Source organism: Bactrocera latifrons, unplaced genomic scaffold, assembly GCF_001853355.1.
Source record: "Bactrocera latifrons isolate USDA-ARS-PBARC rearing strain unplaced genomic scaffold, ASM185335v1 scaffold_31, whole genome shotgun sequence".
Taxonomy (NCBI): Eukaryota; Metazoa; Arthropoda; class Insecta; order Diptera; family Tephritidae; genus Bactrocera; species Bactrocera latifrons.
Genome location: NW_017536741.1, coordinates 1,543,392 through 1,564,784, shown reverse-complemented (window position 1 = coordinate 1,564,784; position 21,393 = coordinate 1,543,392). Strand labels below are relative to the sequence as shown.

Here is a 21,393-nt window from a genome sequence, read left to right as displayed (position 1 = left end):
TTTGAAAAAGAAGAAAAAAGGCTAGAGCTTTTAAACTGAAAGCTCATAAAATTACGTATATAATTTGTAGGCGCATCAGGGGTAAGGAAGCCAAAGGTCTGGCCACACTCCAAGCGTCATTAAATGAGAGGCAATAAATTCAAATTTGACAGTTGGACAAAATTTACGAGCAGTTAAAGGCAAAAGAAGAAAAAACTCAATTCTCGAAAACGATGTCAAGAGGCATTTAACTGTATCAGCTTATGTATCGATTTATCAAATATGTATAAATATCTACAAGACAGCGCATGAGCGGACGTCGTTTCAAGCCCGAGCGGTGGCGTATGCGCAGTCTCAAACTCATTACACAATCGGGCAAGTTGAAGTGGCAAACAGTTATAAGCGTTTAATACGTATTTCCCCGCCACACTATCGATGAGTAATTGCAAAAAATAAAAAAATCACGCATAAAAACATACATAAATATATAAAAGCTTACATCTGTAGCTGCCTTCTCAGGTGCACAAGAGGATGTGCTTCATCTGCGGCAGTAACAGTTCCTCAAACAATTGATCGAATATTATTTTTATGCCTTTTTTATTAACAAAAGATGTGTTAATACTTTCAAAAATCAAAACGTTTTTCAGTCAAAAAGTTAAGCAAAACAAAGCTGAATCCGTTATATCATTACTTCGAGTTTAACTGCAATATTGGTATAACTTTCCTTGCTTGCAGTGCAGTACTTATAAGGTAGGCATGCTGTTCATTAGTTTCTGGCAGGCTTCTGTTGTAATTTTGTTAACTTGCGCTGTCACTTGATGCCAAAGTTCGCCAGGATTACGGCGAACTGAATCACTACTTTCCAAAGACCTTTGAGTTCTCCCCAAAGGTCTTATATTGGGTTGAGGTTCGGTGATTGCGGTGGCAAGTCAATCTATTTTATCTTGGAAATAACTTTTTGTAGTTCATAATGCTCTTGAAAGGTTGAGTTCTCAAAATTGAGACCCACTGTTTCAAGTTTCCTGAGAAATTTTGTTCGAAAATATGAATATATTCGAATCCTGTGACATTTTCCGACCCCATACCAATTCATACAACTCAAAGCAACAACGAACCGGCAACAAATTTTAGTCTCGGTCTTACAAGCCTCGACGATGAGCTTTATTTTGGTCTCGTTGGAGCAGATCCCTTTCTTCCTTTCTGCGAATCTCGGCATCAATTTTTACTTACTGCTTTGTTAGCCTTTTAGCAGATCATTTTTTTCCACAGCTACTTATTGGTTTACATCGCTTTATCACATGAACCTGTCGTGGTATACCTAATTATTTTGCGCTTCAGTGACCGCCACAGAAGCTATGTTGGTTCTGGCTACACTTTTTGGCAAAATTTACATTTTTTTAGTATTATGGTATCCCTACTCAGAACGTTTTGGCATACGAGTGTTATTTCTGTTGTTTACAGTGACTTAAAATATTCATATCAGCCAAAAAATAAATTTTGAACATTTTCGCGCGATTAGTTTTTGTAACTAATAAGCTCAGAAAAGCACGTGAGTTTGGTAGCACGCTAGTTAGCAAAAATGAAATAGTAGCAGTACTATTAACAGTGCTTTTAACGCAATACATATTTTTTGTCATCAACAAAGGAATATTAAAAAATTGTGCACATTCGATCAATAAAGTGAGGAACTGTAAGTTTGTGGCTTCATGTTGCCACAGGCTTTGTGCTACAATTACTTTGTTGTTGCTGTACAAAAATCTATTATTTTACTTTCCGTTGCGTTGTTGATGTAGGTTGTGACGTCTGCCGTGTTGAAATTGCCACGATTTTACAAAAAATTTGGTTTTCAAGCAAAAAAGTATAAAAAATTGATTTCATCTTTCCTCCGACAAGTGTTCAGTAAGTGCGGGTTTATCTCGAGAGCAAATAAAACATTCGAATATGTGTATATATGAGTGCACTTGCCGTYTAATAGCAGCACTTAAGTATGAATATTTGTTTAAAACAAAAAACAAAACAATTTGTGTTTGTGGCAAGTAGGCGTAATAATCACACCAGATCTCAAAATCATAGGCAACAAAGTAAACGCATTTTATTCGAGCGAATTTCGAGACAATTTCAATAAAACCAATTTGTGCGCGCACAATGGTTGTTTTACGTATACACATACATACATATGTATATTGTAACAATAYTAAATTAGCGGTTGCCATGTCTTTAATTAAATAGGCTGTAAGGGGCACTCAAATAGCACGCGACTGTACAAACCCTTGTCTTTTTCGCAAAAGTTTGGCTTTGTATGTGAAAGAAATGTATGGCATTTCAGATATTTAAAGTTACCGTTATAGTAGTCGTTATATAATTATAATATTATCAAACTTAATCTGAAATTAATTGCATTAGTCAAAGGTGAAATATAAATGTTTTTTCTTTGCTCATGACTAAGTCATTAATTGCAATTTTGCTTTGCTTAATAATAATTTATATAATTTTATAAATAAAAACTTTAAGTGCTTTGAAAAGCAATAATTTTATTTATTATTAATCAAAAGGTGCATCCAACAAAAACAATTAAATTCGAAGCGAAAATTGTTATTAAAAAATTAAATAATTATTAAATGAATTTATTGGTGGTAAATATTTTGGCAAGAAAAGCAATTAACAAAATAACACTACATATTTTCGCACAATTCCTCTTGTCGTGCCGTTTACCGCTATTAAAAAACGTATGTATGTATGCAGCGACAACAATATACCACGATCAGGCACCCCAGAACAAGTGCAAACAAGAAACAACTTGCGCACTCATCTTTAATTGACACACTCGTCATTGACGGCCAAGTTGAAGTTGAATTTGGAAAAAGACAAGGAAAGGTCAAAGACTGGTGGCGCTACAAGCCAAACGCCAGCTTGCGAAACAAGCAGCTGGAACATTATATGGTATAAAGGCACTTGTTTTCTCACCTCTTCATACATACAAGTATATGCTTAGTTATTTACATGAATATTTATATGTACATATATTACGAGTGCCTCCAAAATGCTGTAGCATGACCAGTAGTCGCGCTAACCATATTAATTTAATTGTTCGTCCACTTTACGCGGCTCCAATTGTTGTTGTGTGTACTGGTATGTGTAATTGTACAATAAATATGAATGAATTTTTAAATTTTTGGTTATATACACGGCAGAGCAAGAAAATTGCAGTTGCCACTCAAGTAAACACTTGGTTATGTTAGGTCAGGTTATTATAAGTCGTCTCATTTGGACAGCGTTTGTACGCCATTCCGTTGTGGTACCTACAAACTCGTCTATACTAGAGCATAGACCTTTACAAATCGAAAAACGCACAGATTTATTGAGGCGGCGAATGCCAGTTTCGGCTATGCCTCCTGGTTCGCCGAAGGTAAGACAGAAAGAGTCCTGCAAAAGCTGGACACTGTCTACCATATCCTCCTCCATACAACTTTGACAACTAACGGAAGAACGGAACCTTACCTAAAATTCCCCCTCCAAACTTCCCTTCTAGCTTCGACCCAGCCGTGAAAAAGCTCAGTGCGCCACTTCTCCAGTGACTTCTCTTTATTCATACATATATCCCTCAACGGTATGCCAACAAAAAAAACAAAGCCGCTACGTTTAAACACATGAATATCTGAGTGATCACATAACAAATTCGTCTAAAAAAAATAATGTAAAATAAATAAATAAAAAATAAACGTGTCAACCCCGCTAGTGCCACAAAAGCAAATGCACACTCAAGTACACGCTGTTAATACGGTAACAAGCAATACATATAGGCATATAAAAATATGCACACATTAACAAATATACGCGAATTTACGATGAAAACTAAAAATTAATATTCATCAGCGTTCACACTGAGGATGTAGCCATTTTCGGCTAAAGTTTTTTCCTTTTAGTTGTTGTTGTAACAATTATCGCTGCATTTGTTTTATTAGCAAGCTTGCATGTTTCTACAATATTTTAATATAATTTGCGCATGCGTAAATCCCACCCTTTTATTGTCGGCCGCGTTGACATCAGCAACGCAGCAACATTGCAGAGAACGTTATGCATAGCACCTTAGCACAGTTTAGTGCATTCGATTACGACGTGCCTGAAATTTCAATTATTACAATTTACCACTTGGAAGCTTAGTCAATTTTATATTTTGCATTGCACTTTTAATGCATATTCATTAAACTTAGTGCATTTTGGGTATAAAAATGTGTTTTGTTGCATTGCACGAAACCAGTTGTGGGTAATATTCGTTGTGCTGCGGTGTGAAAAACTGTCCAGAAATGTTGTGCCTAAAGGTTGGTGAAAACAAAAGAAATATGTTCAAAAACAGAAGTTATAGAAATTAAATCAAATGTTGAAATATTTTTAAATAGTGTTTTTCAAAGCAAATTTATTAAAAAGTGCAAAAAATTTAGTAGTATTCCGCTAAACGGTAATGAAATCGATTAACAGTTAGGGCTTAGTGAACTGATTCGAAATTACTAATGTGTGTTAGAACATTTCCTCCACAAAATTAACTACTACATCATGGCGATAATATCTAAAAGAAAAACGAAAACTTTAACCACACGTTTCACTCTCTTCCACAGACCGGTGTTATTTGTTTACTATTTGCTGCCTGTGTTCTAGCTGAAGCGCCATATGCCGCAACAGGTTGGCGTCCACTGCGCCCGTTTAACTTGCCTACTGACAACTTGCCTCCACCACGTGATATTGAAAAGCAAAGACAACCTCCACAACCCATATTTGATGTAGAACTCAAAAAACAGCGTATTGAATATGTGGGACAAATACAAGAAAATATTTTGAGTTCTCCTAATGCATACTTGCCACCAAGAAGGCAGAGCACTGATTTGGATTTAAAAGTACAACGCCCACCCTATCAGAAGCCAGGACCACAATTCGTTTTGCAAACAGCTGGCTACCGGCCACAAGGGCAACAGAACACACGCATATTTCAAATTTCAAACAGCAGACAACAACCAACAGGAGAACAAGGTTCTCTGCGTCCACAAAAACCTAAACACTTCGCTTTTGGAGTGCAACAACAGTCTACTTTATCACGACCAGCACAAACYTATGGGCCACCAAGCAACGGAGGAGAACAAAAATTTACCATTAACTACCCGGACGATATAGAACCACRTCAAGCGGATGCTGAATTGGAGGAAGCAACGCGTATTGCCATTGAAGCACTTAATGCAGCTAAAGACGCATACAATCGTCAACTCGAAGCTGATGCAGTGAATAGTGATGATGGCGCATCTGAGGCAGATGTGCAGGAGGTTAACGTTGACGGTACAAAGAAAGCAAGTGTCGGCTACCCCGTCTCRCGTGCGACTCGTGGTCAATATTATGTTTTGGGACCTGATAATCGCCTGCAGTTGGTGCGTTTCACAACTACACAAAGTGAGGAGGAAGCTCGAAAGAATGGTGGTTTCACTGCACAATTGCAGTATACGCCTGTAGGTGAAATTAACGATCCGATTTTCAAATCCAACAGMAACGGGCAATTGGTGAGAATTGTTAAAAAATAATAGCGTGGTTCACGTTAGATGCGTACTATACTATTGGTTGTATAAACATACCTATAGCAATAGACCAAAACATGGTTAAGGTGTATGTACAGATGTAAATATGTATGTAAATGAACAAATATATATACATACCTTTTAGATGTAATGATTTKTGTTTGTTTTCTTATTGGACGAAATAAATTCTAATAATTTCATAACCAGACTTCCGCACTTCATCTTACAACACTTGCAAACACACACACAAATTAGCATAAAGGCTTTTGAAAGAACTGGCAAATGACTGCTGCAAACACCAGTTTCATTCACTGAATTGGAAGAACTCACACTTTACACGCAGTATTTTATGCACTACAACGACATTTATTACCACCTTCATTTCTATTAGCTTAATTTTTAGTATAAATAAAATTAAATTCAGTWACCGACGCCACCGGAAAGCGGTAAATTTTTTACTGAGCTAACTGTCAAAAACTGTAAAAGAGGAAAGAAGGAAAATAAAACGAAATACCCAAGAGCTGTGAAGTTGCCAAACTACACGAAATGAATTTATTCGATTAAATTATTTATATTCARTAATGTGAAATATTCCAACTGTAACCAATAAATTTATGGGAGTTTTGCATACTTATTATACTATTGTTATAAATTTTTCGATAWTATTACCGTTGCTGTAAGAAATTCACAATATTCCACAATTGCYCTAAATCCAAAATCCACCATTTTCTGTTAAGCCTTTGCTTATCACAATTATCACCTTCCGCTTTATATGACATTCGCAGTATAGCACTGTTTTTCATCGCTTGGTTGCGCATAGCACGATAGTAATATTTATATTTTCTAGTTTTTGTTGAAAAAAAGTAGCCTTTATTTTCTGTAAAAATATTAGAAATTGTATTAAAACAATATCAGACAATTGTGTGTTAAATGGAGTTTGAAATAAATAAGTCCAATTAGAACAGAAGCCAATGAAGTGAAGGCATGGTCAATACATTTTTCACTGTTTTTTTTTTTCGTTTTGGTGTATGTTAGTTTGTGTGAATGTACTGCTCGGAGCGGCAAACTATAAAGGAAATAGATAAATAAACAAAAAAAGCCAGCCCACGAAAAAATATAAAAGGTAACAAAACAAGTCAGTGATTGAAGTCTGCCGCGTATRTGTTCTACGTGATGTTGTTGTTGCTATATATATAACACGTATGGTGTGCGAAAACGAAATAAGCATAAATATTTACAATTAATTTTGCGATTTGTGCTTATTTACGAAGGCAATAAGTTTTGTTCATAGCGTTATGTATGTGTGTATGTATACATATGTGCAGTTGTTTACTAGACGGCCCAAAATAAGCAATTTTTCCTCATTTCTACTAAAAACATGAACTCAAGATTCATTTATACCAATAAGAAATTTGAGCTATTTTATTAACAATATTTTGACCACATTTTCAACTTATTTTCACAAACAAGCAACTACCACGTACCAGCGGAAAAAACAAAACTTACTTGACGAACCAGTTTGCTGAACAAACCTTTTAATTGTTTGAAAATGTTTTAAAAATATAAACTTCTTCTTTTACAGCGTATCAACYGCACCAAGAATAATAATGGAATTTATTTACAGAACATTTCAGTAGCTGTTTATGTGTGCATTRCTATAAACTAAACGCCTATAATGCTTAGCAATATGGAGTGGATATTTGTAATGTTTTTGCTCTTCAGCTGTGACGCAGTGGTGCTGGATGATTTCGATGGCAGTGACACAGTTACAGCCTCAAATACAAATACCACTAATCACATTAACAGTAATGTTCCTCTATTTTTAAGTAATACTAGCTTTAATGCATATCAGAAAGTAACCACGGAGTTGCCGAAAGTGGCGAAGGACTTTGTCACTGTGAATATCAATGCGCTACCGGTGGCGAAGCCGTCATCAACCAGTGTGCCGCCTCAAAAAGTGTCTATGAGACACAATACAAGTGAGGAATCTAACGCTAGCGCTGTAAGTAGCAGTATTATCGTACCATCGGCTTCTTCGCCATTCACCCAAACTTCAGCGAGCGTGTTTTTCACAAACTATATTAATCAACAAAATGTACTGGAGCTGGTGCGCAACATTGACGCGCGTTTGCGGATTATACGCAATGTTGAAATGCGTATTGCAACCATACAGGCGAGTTTCTATAAAAAATTATTGAATAACGTAAACTAAAAATATTTTTTTCTGCAGGAGTTGTTTGATTCGATGCATTTTAGTGGCAATAGCGCCGCACTAAACCTTGGCGCACAGAAGAATAGTAGCGACGCACAGTACAGTACTTTGTCGGCCACTCTAGAACAAGATTTGCAAATCTTCGGCAAGCGACTCGCCAAGAAGCTACAAAAGGCGACGCATGTAGTGCTGGAACTGCGAGATTTCTTTCGCACAAACATTACAAAAGTGCTGCTGCAGCAACATCTACAGACAACCGAATATGGTGATGAGAACGACGATGTCGATCCTGAAGCAGATGATATGGAGACGGTTGAAGATGATGAAGAAAGCGAGATTGATAGTGAAGAGGACGAATTCGATGTTGAWATCGATGAATTAGATGGTTTGGTGGACACAGCACATGACGTGCGTAATTTGCGCTTGTATTTGCACACATGCATACAAGCATTTCAAAGCAATGCCAACAATAGGCAAATAATTGCAGAATCGAATTACAACAAGCAGCAAATACAAATCCTAAACTATCTTAAGACTGATTTACCAAGCCATAAATCACAATACTTACAGCATTTCGAACAGACCAACACTTTTATGGATGAAGGTTCCTTTGAGGCGCGTGCCAATGCGTACATACTCGAAAAACTACAAACATTGAAGAATGCATTAATGAAAAGTGACTTTTCCATTGAGCTTACTAAATTRCCAACAAATGTGCGCAGCACAGCCTCAACAACAACTACAACTAACGCGAAACTGAAATTCCTAGGAAATCACTTTAAACATATATACTTCCTATCGCGCAGCGATCATGCCGACGACCTGCGCACACACTATTACGAAGACAACTACTTCCAGCAATTGTATGTATCGTCCATAAAAAATAAATACGTTTTTCTATTACTAGACGTCGGCTCGGCCATGAATATGGAATTGCTAGAACTAACAAAGGCATTAGGTAAAYTCGTTTAGTTCGTTGACTAAAAACAATAATATACATGATTTTTCCTTTTAATTTCAGCTGCAAATATCTTGCAACTGCTTTCGCCCAGTGATCTAATTTCCATAGCGACCGTGTCCGATGAGGCACATCTTATGCAGTTCGATACCTACCCAAACGACGCAGCAAACGGCGTCTTCTATGCGACTCGAGCACGTAAAGAAGAGATTCTGAACTATATACACTCACTTGCTGTGACAAAAGGCCAAACAAACCATTCGCTGGGCTTCGAATATGCCTTCCAAACGCTATATCAGCTTCAGAACATCAGTGTGATAACGGAACAAAATCCGATACAATTTATTTATGTCACGCGTGGTCTACTCACCAATCTCTCGGACACRATGCACGTGCTCCAAGTGATTGCAAACGGCCAGCGTCAATTAATAGATCCAATAGTTATACACACATGCGCGGTGGTCACCGATGAGAAGCGCATAATGTATGAGAAGCAATTTCTCACTGACATCGCCACACAAAACTACACTAAGTACAAAATACCGGTAAACGAATGGTTAGAAAGTGAGGCTGATCTCCAAGAATTGGTCGGGAAGTTTTTCGTGCTGACTAAAACGCAAACGGACGAACTGATGCGYCTGTGCGTTGCATTATTTCAGCATACATTTAGCGASCGATATTTGAGCCAGAGTCTGGAGGTGCAGCTGCCTGTGGTGGAGCCAATTAGTGGTGGTACGTAAAGCTTGTTAAAATAAAAATCAGTAATTATATAAAAGTAATTACATATGTACGCATTACAGACGCTATAGTATCGGTCACACATGCCGTGCCACCTTTCGGTTTGGTGGGCGTTAATCTTTATCTGACCGATTTGATAGAGGACGTAATCAGCTATGGACAACCGACACAAAACGCCAATAAAAATGAGTTCAGCTACGCATTCCTTATCGATCGTAACGGTATAACCATTGCGCATCCGGCATTTCCACGCCCCATGACACAGCAACAGACACCATTTCCCGTGGATATAGCCTTCTTGGAGAACTCAACGGATTTTGCATACACGAGAAAACAAATTCTACACGAAGAGCGTGGAAATCTAACGACGAACGTTTACCTCACCAGGGACCGTAAAATCGAGGTTTGGCCATGACGACAAAACAATTTTTATAATATGAATGTACTTTTTAATATAAAACTTCTAACCTGATGCACTGTTTTGATGTAATTTYAGTCTTTTGAGCGAATTTATCAATGGCAGTCCATATTGGGTATCTACATACTGTGCCTYGTGTCCACATTTAAAGCAGAAACAAGCCCCAGCAACTCATCCACGCCAACAAATACCGATAACAGCTTGCGAGCAGCAACTCTACAAGTGCCATCCGGCTTGCCGATAAACTTACAGCGTTTCAGCATAACCAAGGATAACACTGCGCGCTTCCACAACAATAATTATGACTATTTCTCCAGCATGGAATTGCTTTATCACCGGCTGGACCTGGTGCCGCCCCCAAATGGACAGGCATGCCGTTACTTTCGCCAAGTGGCCACTATGGGTATGTTAATTGTCYTACTCAAGTATGAAATATACTGAAAATTTCTTTTCAGATACCCCCACGCTTTTCTTGAGCGCTTCCGCCTTCATGTCGCCCTTCACCTTTCTACACAACAATCGTGTGAACTCACCACGTGCGCAGATACGAACGGTGGAGAGTATAATGGCTTACCTGAAAGACACCACTGGTCTTTTGGCCAATCCAGGKCTSCGACCACAAATACGTCAAGAAGTGAGTGCGCTCTATAATGCCATGCGACACTTGAAGAAACGACATCAGGATGCACGCGGCACACTCAAGAACTACATCATACGCCGCTACATAGCCAGTGTAAATGGCGTGCTTCAAGTCTACCCAGGTTGTTTGCTTAGCACCAATTATGATCCGACACGTCGGCCGTGGTTCCGTAAGGCACTACAACAGCCTGGTAAAATTATTACAACCGAACCGTATTTAGATGCTGGCGGTGCCGGGTACATCGTCACCATTGCGCATACGATTTTCGAGGGCAAATCAAATGCGTTGCACTCTGTTGAACGCGATGAACCGGTAGCCATTGTTGCACTCGACCTGCCCTACGCATACTTTTACAAAATGATACTGGACTCAACGCCCCTCTGTCARATGAAGCATATCAAATGYTTGCTCTTCGAAAATGAAGGTTACCTTATAGCGCATCCGAGCGTGTTAGAAGCGAGCACACAAACACGCAACCAACGMCGGCCACACGAGCACCTCACACACAAGGAATCCTACCTAGCGAACGATATACTCAATCATAAATCGYTGGTGCGCAAATTGGCCTGCGCGAACTACCARAACCGCACGCTGCAACGCTACTACGTGTTCAACACCTCGCTGAGCGACATTCTCACGAATGTAGTGCATGGCGAACGCACAAAATACGCCATCGCACTGGTCTATGGCAGCAAYATATTTGCCGCCGTGCTCAATTCGACCTGCGATGGCGGTGCCTTCTGCCCCTGCAGCACGATTGATCGCATTTGTTTGAATTGCAATCGCATGGATCARATGGACTGCGAGTGCCCGTGTGAATGCCCCATGGAAATGGARGTTTTCAATGTCGCAAAACATGCAGACCCCGCGCAGTCGTCTATAGCACGTTTTCTAAATTACACGCAACAGTTTTCGTATTGCGAACCGCCCAGCGAGCATTTCATTGCCTTGCCGCCGGTCAGCGCAGAGTACCAGCTGTTGCATTCGTGCGTCAGCATCAATTGTGACGTGTATGGCACGCAGAGTGAGTGTCTCGGTGTCATGGGCTGTGAATGGTGTCAGCAAGACCTAGACGGCAATGGCTTTACGGCGTCCTTTTGTGCCGCGCAGGCATCTTGCTTTAATGGTGAGCGCGAAACGCAAACATTTTCAGTTTTTTGCTTTAATAAACATTCTTTCCCTCCATCATAGGTGTGCTCTCCTCACTTACACCGTATGGCGATTTGGACGATGTGGACATAATCGCCGCACACAGCTACAATCCCGGGCAAAAGCCCAGCTCATACTCGGCCTTTGGTCCAGTGGGTGGCGCTATTATTGTATTGGYCTTCGTTATGGGTTTTGCCATATACTGCTATCGCCACAATATGGATGCACAATCGCAGGAACAATTCTATGTGGACTCTATGCAAGAAGAGAATTATGGTCTGCCGCTATCGCGCTTCAATTTCGACGATTGTCAAGCGCATGACGAACCACCCGGTGGTGGCAATGGCGGTTACGATCATCCGTCCGCACAGCGCAATCTTATACACCCCGCCGACATTTCGCCCTACCACATGTCCACCGGCAGCAGCTATCGACGACCGCCAAACGGTGAATCGGACCACGGTTACTCCACAATGACGCCGCACGAAGACTCCTCCGATCATCAATGTTTTGCGCTGGCCGAGCCACTGCTACTGCATGACAAACGTCACAGCAAATCCGACACCATGTCCATATCAACCTCCATATCGAGCCCCACAAACCGCCACCATCAACCGCACTATCAAAACCCATACCTCAACCATCCAGCACCGGCGCCGACGCAAGCGAAAGATATCTTGCCGACGCGYTACCAAATAAACTCACCGAAGAAGTACCAACAGGCGGTGACACCAACACGCCACATAGGCGACGCTGCACCGGTCTATGGCCAGACGACACTGCCGCTAAACGACTCGACCGAAGACTGCATGCCGGCACAGCGCTACATACTGGCGCCGGTAACGGTGCATAGACATATGGAACCGACGGAAACGTAGTTACTGCGTTGGCGCAATCGTTTTATGGCACTTGATCGCATATGCTCTTTGTAGTTTAGCCAATAAGTTGAAAGTATTAATCTAGCAAGTGTTTGCTTAACTTAAATGTGGGCTTAAGTTAAATTTAAGCCGCGTAAATCATGTGTAATGCTTTACCGCAATCAGTACTTCCAAGCGCCTACGTTTTAAGCAAATATTTACATATTTTTATTGTCTAACAGTTTTAGGCCTACACGCTTGTTTGTCAATTTTTGGAAGCATGCATGCATGTAGTTGTGTCCAGCTATCGCTTCTTGTTGCAGCTTTTTACAACAAATTTTATTAGCGTTAAGTTTGCATTTTAAGCTATTGATTAGTGTATATATTTAAGCTATCACACACACATACATACATACATAAATGTTGCATTTAAAGCTGTACTGTTACAAGTTACCTACGAACACATCACACACCGTCGCTACCTGCGAATTCATGTGAAAGTGAAATTGTCGCGAAATCGCTCTCTTTATAACTGTAATTATTAATATTACCACAATTGCACGTTCACAGCAACAACACGTCAACTGTTTTCCATGCGCTAACACTAACTAACGGCATTGTCATGTCACGACTTTGCCGAAGTTGTTAAAGCAAAGGCTTAATATTTTCTATTAAATAAGTATTACATGCCACCATCCATTAGATATATGTACGATTTTCGCCCATTAAAGTGTTTAAAGAAATTTGTTGTAATGAAATTGAGTGACTTAAACTGTTTCTTGCCGCATATAGTCGTCTATTAACTAGTATATAAATTGCATTTAGTCTGTCGTTAAGGCGCCACCTCGGCAATTCCATGCTTTCTTTGTTTTTTATTTCGATTTTATGTCTAAAAAATATAGTAAATAACATATTTAAAGTGAGGTACTATGTACTTATACAAAAACAAAAAAATTGTGCAGTAGTAAATGCATAAAAAAAGTACCGTTGTTTATCGAAGTAATTACTTTAAGCTAATAACTAATTGTTTACTCAAATAAAATACAACAGAATATGAACACTTCATTATTTACACAAACTTATGCTGCCGCTGAGGGCAGAACCACGGAGAAGTTTTTTAAGAATAAAATAATTGTAAGAAATTGAAAAAAAATTAAAATACTGTGTTTTCTTCGTCGAAATATGTGAGACGGTTTCCGATTTAGAGTTCCTTTGCGCTAAACAAATTGCAAACAAAAGACTTAAGTAACGAACTTTTCGATTATTTTCGATTTTAGTGCAAAAAAAAAACTTCCAAAAATGATCATCAAACCGAGTTTCATCTGAAGAAAACAAACGGCTTAAGCAACGAACTTTTCGCTTTTTTATTTTTTTTCAAAATACCGCTCTTTCTCCAACGAARATAAGTTGAAATACAAAATAAGCGTTCATCTTCGATAAAATACGTTCGTTACACGTTAAATAAATGAAAAGGTGTTAATTTATTTTTAATTGTTTTGAAAAGAAAAAATTCGAAAAAAAATTTTTTAAAGAAATTCGAAAAAAAAATAATAAAAAAATCGGAAAAAATCTTGTCAAAAGCGCTTGTGGTTTTCGTTTATATTAATAAAATTATAAAAATATCAAATGTATTTCAAAAAAAATTATTTTCGAAGATTAAAATTTCAAAATTTCACGAAAACTCTTTTTGAAAAGAAAAATTCGAAAAAAATAAGTTTTTAAAATTATTTTGAAAAGAAAATTGCAAAAAAAAATTCTAAAATTTTTTCAAACAAAAAATTCCGAAAAAAATCTTGTCAAAAGCGCTTGTTTTTTTCGATGTTATTAATTTCTATGCGTATCATTATAAAAATCTCAAATGTATTCCAAAAAAATTTATATTGGTTCGAAAATAAAAATTTCAAAATTGTTTCGAAAAAAAATCAAATTCATTTCGGAAAAAATTCACAATTACACATTTCGAAAAAAAAATTCAAAATTTTTTCGAAAATAAAATTCAAAGTAATTTAGAAAATAAAATTCAAAGTAATTTAGAAAAAAAAAATTCAAAATTGGTTCGAAAAATTAAAAACTTTGAAAAAATTTTCAAACGAAATAGATACTTCAAAATTTTGTTAAAAGAAAAAAAGCGTTTTTAATATTCGATATTGACAATTTTCATATGTGATGTTTAACAAATTCCGAATATTTTTCGAAAAAAAATATAAATATTTATCGAGGACCAAATCAAAAGTTTTTCAAAAAAAAAATGTCAAAATATTTTCGAAAATTTAATTCGATTTAAATCAATAATTTAAATCATTAATAATTTCTATACGTCTCGTTGGGAAAATTTCAAAACGTTTTCAAACAAAAGAAAACAAATCAAAATTTTTCGCACAATCTACATATGTATGTATGTATGTATGTATATGTATGTATGAATGTATCGTTAGAAAGTTTTAAAGATTTTTTGAACTAAAAAAGGAAATCTTTCGAAAAACTGTTCGAAATTTTTCGAAAATAAAATCTAAATTTTTCGTTAAAATTTCGTTTCGAAAAAAAATTCAAAATCTTTTCAAGAAAAAAGAAAACAATTTCAAAATTTTTCGAACAATCTACATACATATATGCATGTATAAAAAAGTTTCAAAGATTTTTTGAAAAAAAATTTAAACTTTTTGAAATAAGCTAAAATACAAAACMAACGTTAAACTTCGAGTGACACAACAGCAAACAACTCGCAAAATGTCAACAAGCTGACAATAACAAATCAACGAGCTGCAAGTGAGACGTCAATCGAGGACAAACCGTTTGAGCGAGCGCCGCAACGCCCGAACGATGAGCAAATAAATACGGTAATGTGGAGTGCGACCATGATTTAGATGGAGCTGGCGGAGCTACATGTACGTTAGACGTGCTATTAGACGCACACAAACACATRCACCAAGGAGCCTGATCGSCGTGCAGTGGCCGACACATGCGCAGCCAGTGGTGTTTGTGTCCATCGGCTAGCGACTAGAGCAAGCATGTTCAAAGAACACGTTTCAAACGGTGGTGGCGTGAAAAACGAGAAACACTCTCACCGCCACTTTCATTTCACCGCACGATTAACTACGAGACGCTCTGTGGCAGTATGTCAATATCGTAAAGATTGTTGTTGTTAGTTGCATGCGCGCWTGTAGTCTAACATCAAGCTAATACCACCATATCCGATAATAGCTGCTGGAGGCTGCGTTGATGACAATATTTAGTCGCGGCCGCAACCAATCGRCCAAGTGGCTCACTGACTCAGTAGCCGAGCGCAATCATAACAATGTAGGCTGCGTGCATTTTGTTTTGAGTGTTACCGCGGTGCAGACGCGCGAATTTTCAATTGTCCAGCCAGCCAAGCAAACAGACACACAAAAATACATTCGATTTGAAGTCATTTGCATTTTAATCGCAGCCGCCAGTATGAAAAGTGAAAACGCGCATGCGCGACCTGTATTAAGCGCAAATGCAAGGAATGCACGCTGCGTAAGTAGAACTGTGTCAGATAAACACACCATAAACTGGACGTTGTTTACGAAACGTTGCTTGCTGGCGCTACAGACCTTGTTGCGCTTGGCATGCACTTTATTGGCGCTAAATAGCTGTTATACGCACACGCCAGCGTTGTTTGTGCAAGCTGCGCCYAGTCTCGCTTGGCATAATTCGGATTTGCGCACAAATGGCACGCATAGCATTGACCGCGCTTGGCCGCCTAACCTGCAGCACATCGATATTTGGAGCGCCATCGGGCAGTCGAGCTCCGCAGCTGAGCTGGCTGCTGACGAGGAGCCGGAAGTACAGTCATGGCATGTTATTGAGGACTTTCARTACGATGGTACTGATCTTGCAGCGCCTCATGAGCACACATCCGGTGGCCTTAACGGTACACAAGTGCAGCAGAAAGTGAGCAAAAGGCCAAAGCGTGGTAAGTATGAGTAGAGATGTGCTTTCTGAGCAGCAACTATATAAATTGTTATCTATTTGCAGTCAGWGATGCCATTGAAAAGCATTTGGAAAGCAAAGACACACTGGACCCGCCAAACAGTCGCCAAAATCGCGGTAAGTGACCTTGTGTGCATGCAAATTCTGCGTGAAAACTTTCTYCGTGAGCAAAAAGTTCATTTGCACCGTTAGCCATAACTGCGCAAACAAAAATATTAAGTTTGAAAGATTAAATGCGAGCAAAACGTTCCACTAACTGCACGAAATGTGATACAGGTTTGCTCGGAAAGTAGTAGGGTTGATTTTCTTCCACCGCGACTGTACTTCGAAGCGTGCGCGCACCGACTGGTTTCGGTAGGGGGCGTCCCTAGCTAACGAACGAGCGCCTGGAGAGACAGAACAAACATTTTCGCGCGACGTGTTTCTGTGAGCGGTGCAAGCCGAAATGTAGCGTTGAGCAGAGGTACACGATTAAATTCTGTGTGAAACTCGATAAATCTACGACAGAGACCTTTAATGCGTCAAGCAGGCTTACCCAGATGTTGCTTTAGCAAGAAGTGGTGTGTTTCGGTGGCACCAGGCCTTTTTAGAGGGCCGAGAAGAAGTCGCCGATGAAGACCGRTAGAATGAGCAAATCCAAGGTAAAAACGATGTTCTTTGTCTTTTTTGACATCAAAGGCATCGTCTACCGTGAATTTTTTGCTGCTGGAAATGTGATCAACGTCAACGCCAAGTTTTACGTGGAAGTCATCAAGAGACTCAAACGAAAGGTCAATCGGGTCCGACAAGACGTCGCAGCCGATTAAAAGTTGCACCACGATAACGCTTCGGCTCACAGCACCTTTCTTGTGAACCTAGCCAAGGCCGTCATACCAACGCTTCCGCAGCCGCTCTACAGCCCAGGTGTGGCCTCCCCGGACTTTTTTTATTCCYTGCCTGAAAAAGCCGTTGAAAGGCACGCATTTTGAAACAACAGATGGGATCCAAGCAGCATGCACCTTGGCTCTCAARGCTCGATTGATTCAATTAGTTTTTTTAAATCGACTCAGTCCTATTACTTTCCGGACAAACACAGTGTCTTTCAGTACCGTTAGTCTAATTTTCGGACGGAAGTACCGAATATATAAATATAATATAGAATGGTTTACAGTTATTTACTGAGTTAACATTTAGTGATACACCTGCTACCCGTGCCCGTGGACGRCGAGTGTCTCTCCGATGATGGCCGACGCATCGGCAACTGCTTCAACATATACGAATGTCGRGCCAAAGGCGGGATTGCGAAGGGTGATTGCGCAATGGGCTTTGGTGTCTGTTGCATATGTAAGTATAGACTTTACCTTCAACTTCATACGGCTCTATATCAATAAATAATACACTTTTTCTCATTCATCAATGCAGTCATCGCCAGTTGCAACACCACCATTAGCAACAACATMACATATTTGGTGTCGCCGCAATTCCCCAGCTTTATGCCGAGCAATTACAGCGCTCCATGCAGCTACAAAATCAAACTTATGAGCAATGAGGTCAGTCAGCTGCGCATAGACTTCTAYCACTTCTCAATGGGGCAGCCGAATCGACGAACTGGCGTCTGCGACGGTGACGTGTTTGCGGTCAATGGCGGKCCAAGTGGCGCGCTGACCTTGTGCGGACAAAATAGCGGCCAGCATAGTGAGTAGTTGAGCCGAGATTGTGAGCTAAAGTGTTCAAKTTTGTTCTGCTTTCAGTTTATTACGAAGTGGGTGGCGCTGCTGCGCCTCGACAGACACTCTTTGGTAATCTGCGTCCACTCAGCTTCAATCAGCTGTATCCGAATAGCAGCGACGGTGCGACGCCGACTATTGAGATCGTCATGAATTTCACGCAACGTTTCCAACCGATACGCCTCTGGGAGATACGCATCGCACAAATTCCTTTCAGTCAACGTGCGCCRGTCGGTTGTTTGCAGTACCACACGGGCACCGAAGGCATAATACAGGTCTGCGTCAATGCGATTGACTCTATTTTAACCATATATSTGATATTACTGACGTCTCCACTTTAGACCTTCAATTTTGCTGAGAACGGTCGTCATTTGGCTAACCAGAATTATCGCATCTGCATGCGTCAGGAACAGTACATGTGTTCGATWATGTATCARCCGTGCGATGAACAATCGTTTCGCATTGGTCCAGGCAGCGCTGCGGAACCAGGCATGCTTAATATGGGCGCGCCAGCCTTAATGATGGATCCTACGTTGGCTGGGATGATGGGTGGCGGTGGCGGGGCAACAGGCGCTGTATCTAACGACGATCCAACGTTGGATGCCATGCCGATAATGCAGTCTACAGTGCTTGCMGACGACCCCAATATGTTGCAAATGATGGATGCAACAACAATAGCCGCWATGATGTCCAGCGCCGCATCCGCGGATGCTGCCACAACTACGACCGCTGCGGTAATGGATGCCAGCACCGCAGCAACGGACAGTAGCGCTGCCACTATGTCAACAGAGGCTGCGAGTAGCAGCGCGGCGCCTTCCAGCAGTACAGGGGTTACATGTGAGTATTTGCATAAAATATATATTAATATTTGTATGTATATATGGGCTCATTATTGCTTTCCAAAAGCCGCCGCTCCAGCTGCCTCCGATATGCCTGCTACTTCAACGGAAGYACTGGCCAGCAGCAGTAGCGCTACCACGTTGGACACGCGTAGCAGCACCACCCCGGCTACGACTTCTTCTACAACGCTCARTGAYGAAATTGCAGATGAAGGTTCCGGCGGCGGTGATACCGACCCGGTTGCTGGCGCCCCAACGCGTCGACCTCGACCCGTGCGTGGCGGCTTCGATTTGCTCGGTTTTCTGCGCAGCGCATTCGATTTTCATACCTTTCGACGCAGTAGCCGACAATTGGTTGAGAAGAGCGCAAACAATGGAGGTAGTGAGAGACCGGCGAAGAGCGCGCGTCAGTTGTATTCGCGTTGCACAGATCGGCTRACTATGCCTTGTATTATCGAAGACTTCATAGGCATGGGTCCGCTGGGCTCACCGACATTGCCCGGCTGCGAACCGGTGCATTGCGGCACACAATTCTGTTCCAGCGGCACGTGGCCATGTCGCATCGAATCAACCGTGACACCCTTCTATATAGGTGTGCATTTCGGCAGCGGATCGGGTAAGGGTAGCGCGGAGGATAATATTGGCGCTTGTCTGCGCTATCAGCAGGTGGAATGCATGTGACGAAACCGTTGGAAGAGCATGCTTTTGTAGATACATTTTTAGTGTTTAAGACTGTGTGCTTGAGTGTGTTTTATATTGAAATTGATTATAATAATTTATTAAAAAAAAATAAAATCACATTTAAGAGAAATGTGAGAAAATTTTCGTTTATCCTGATTATTTTCATTTCTAACTGTTTAATGGGCCATCCTCGAAATATAAAATAAGTTTCGAACTATTTTCCATCATAAAATTTCGAAACAATTTTTGTTTTCTACAGCTTTTTAAACAAAGCTTTTTCGAGTGCATATTTATTTATTTAGTTTTATAAATGTTCTATATTTGTTAATATTCGGCAATTTCACTATTTGAGTGTCAATAGTGATGCTATCTTACTTTCCATATTAGTAGATGATACCAACAACAATTAAGCTCTATATAACCTAAGTAGAACATAGAAAATAATTGCATATCTAACATTAGAAAATTTCGAAAATTCTACAAAAAAAATTTAAAAATTTTTCGAAAAACAAAATTTTATTTCAAACAAAAAATTTGGAATTTTTGGAAAAAAAAATTCGAACAATTTTAAAATTTTTTCAAACAAGAAATTTAGAAAAAAAAAGTAGTCAAAACAGCTGTTGATTTGGGATATTATTAATTTCTTTACGTGTCGCTAAAAATATCTGAAATACATTAAAAAAAAAAGAAATTCAAAATTTACAAAAAAAAATCCAAAATTTTTTCGGAAAAAAAATTAAAATTTTCGTTAGTAAAAAATTCTTTGCAAAAAATATATTCGATATTAATAATTTCTATATGTGATGTTGAAATAATCCTGAATATATTTCGAAAAAAAAATAAAGATTTATCGAAAAAAATGCAAAAAAATTTTTCGAAAAAGAAATTTCAAAATTTTGTTCAAAAACAATATTTTCACAAGCGCTAATGATATTCGATAACAATAATTTCGATTATGCATSGTTAGAAAAATTTTAAAGATTTTCCGAAAAAACAATTCGAAATTAACGAACAAATAAATAAAATTTCTCGAATATAAAATCGCAACTTTTTTATTGGAAAAGGGTTTGAAATTTTTAAAAATTAAAATATAATTATTTTTTTTTCGAACTTTTTTCCGAAAAATTTTCTTTTTTTGTTCGTAAGTTTCGATTTGTTTTTCGAATTTTTTTCGAATTATCTTTGAAATTTTTCTAACGATACATATAGAAAATTTCAATTTTGTTCGAAAAGAAAATTTTGTGAAAAGCGCTTGCAATATTCGACATTTTTCTTAAACTTGTTTATGGTTAGGTTTAATTTTAACAGTCGTTGAACACATTTTGCGCGTATTAGTTTGCCTACAAGCATTTTTCGTCTATGTATATAATAAGTTATATATAATAATATATTATATGTATAAACATACATATGTACATGCACATGTATACTTCTTATAATTTGATGATATTTTTCTAATTTCTGTGATAATTTGCAGCTGGAATGATATGTTTAAGTTTAACAAAAATAGCAAGCCAAAAAGCATTTACTTGAACATATTTTACGACAGCGTTTACATAATTTTGAGTATTTCAACGCAAAAATACGCTTACATACTTACAAAACACAGCTTAAAAAACATTTTTAGTACCGCTGTATCTGTCTCTTATACACATCTAGATGTGTATAAGAGACAGCAGGTGGAATGCATGTGACGAAACCGTTGGA

The 21,393-nt window shown here is 38.9% G+C and overlaps 3 protein-coding genes across 6 annotated transcripts; all 3 read left to right on the top strand.

Moving 5' to 3' along the window:
- Positions 1–4,247: 4,247 nt before the first annotated feature.
- Positions 4,248–6,019, top strand: LOC108970766. The gene is made up of 2 exons (XM_018936331.1): positions 4,248–4,298; positions 4,593–6,019. Exons 1-2 carry the CDS (start codon positions 4,284–4,286, stop codon positions 5,538–5,540), a joined length of 963 nt encoding a protein of 320 aa, XP_018791876.1. The 5' UTR covers positions 4,248–4,283; the 3' UTR covers positions 5,541–6,019.
- Positions 6,020–6,277: 258 nt separating this feature from the next.
- LOC108970762 (VWFA and cache domain-containing protein CG16868) lies at positions 6,278–13,665 on the top strand. 3 transcript variants are annotated; one of them, XM_018936325.1, is made up of 8 exons: positions 6,278–6,657; positions 7,159–7,707; positions 7,765–8,704; positions 8,768–9,436; positions 9,505–9,845; positions 9,939–10,263; positions 10,316–11,626; positions 11,692–12,527. In XM_018936325.1, the coding sequence occupies exons 2-8, from the start codon at positions 7,210–7,212 to the stop codon at positions 12,525–12,527; spliced, it is 4,920 nt and encodes a 1,639-aa protein (XP_018791870.1). In that variant the 5' UTR covers positions 6,278–6,657; positions 7,159–7,209. The 3 variants fall into 3 exon arrangements, with proteins under 3 accessions (XP_018791870.1, XP_018791872.1, XP_018791871.1); XM_018936327.1 differs by having other exon boundaries at positions 6,279–6,657; positions 7,117–7,707; positions 11,692–13,665; XM_018936326.1 differs by lacking the exon at positions 6,278–6,657 and adding an exon at positions 6,714–6,839.
- A 1,511-nt stretch (positions 13,666–15,176) lies between these two features.
- LOC108970732 lies at positions 15,177–19,779 on the top strand. Of its 2 annotated transcripts, none has more exons than XM_018936267.1 (7): positions 15,177–16,443; positions 16,506–16,577; positions 17,634–17,783; positions 17,862–18,134; positions 18,191–18,441; positions 18,508–19,003; positions 19,085–19,779. In XM_018936267.1, the coding sequence occupies exons 1-7, from the start codon at positions 15,726–15,728 to the stop codon at positions 19,684–19,686; spliced, it is 2,562 nt and encodes an 853-aa protein (XP_018791812.1). In that variant the 5' UTR covers positions 15,177–15,725; the 3' UTR covers positions 19,687–19,779. The 2 variants fall into 2 exon arrangements, with proteins under 2 accessions (XP_018791812.1, XP_018791811.1); XM_018936266.1 differs by having other exon boundaries at positions 19,073–19,779.
- The last annotated feature ends 1,614 nt before the right edge of the window (positions 19,780–21,393 follow it).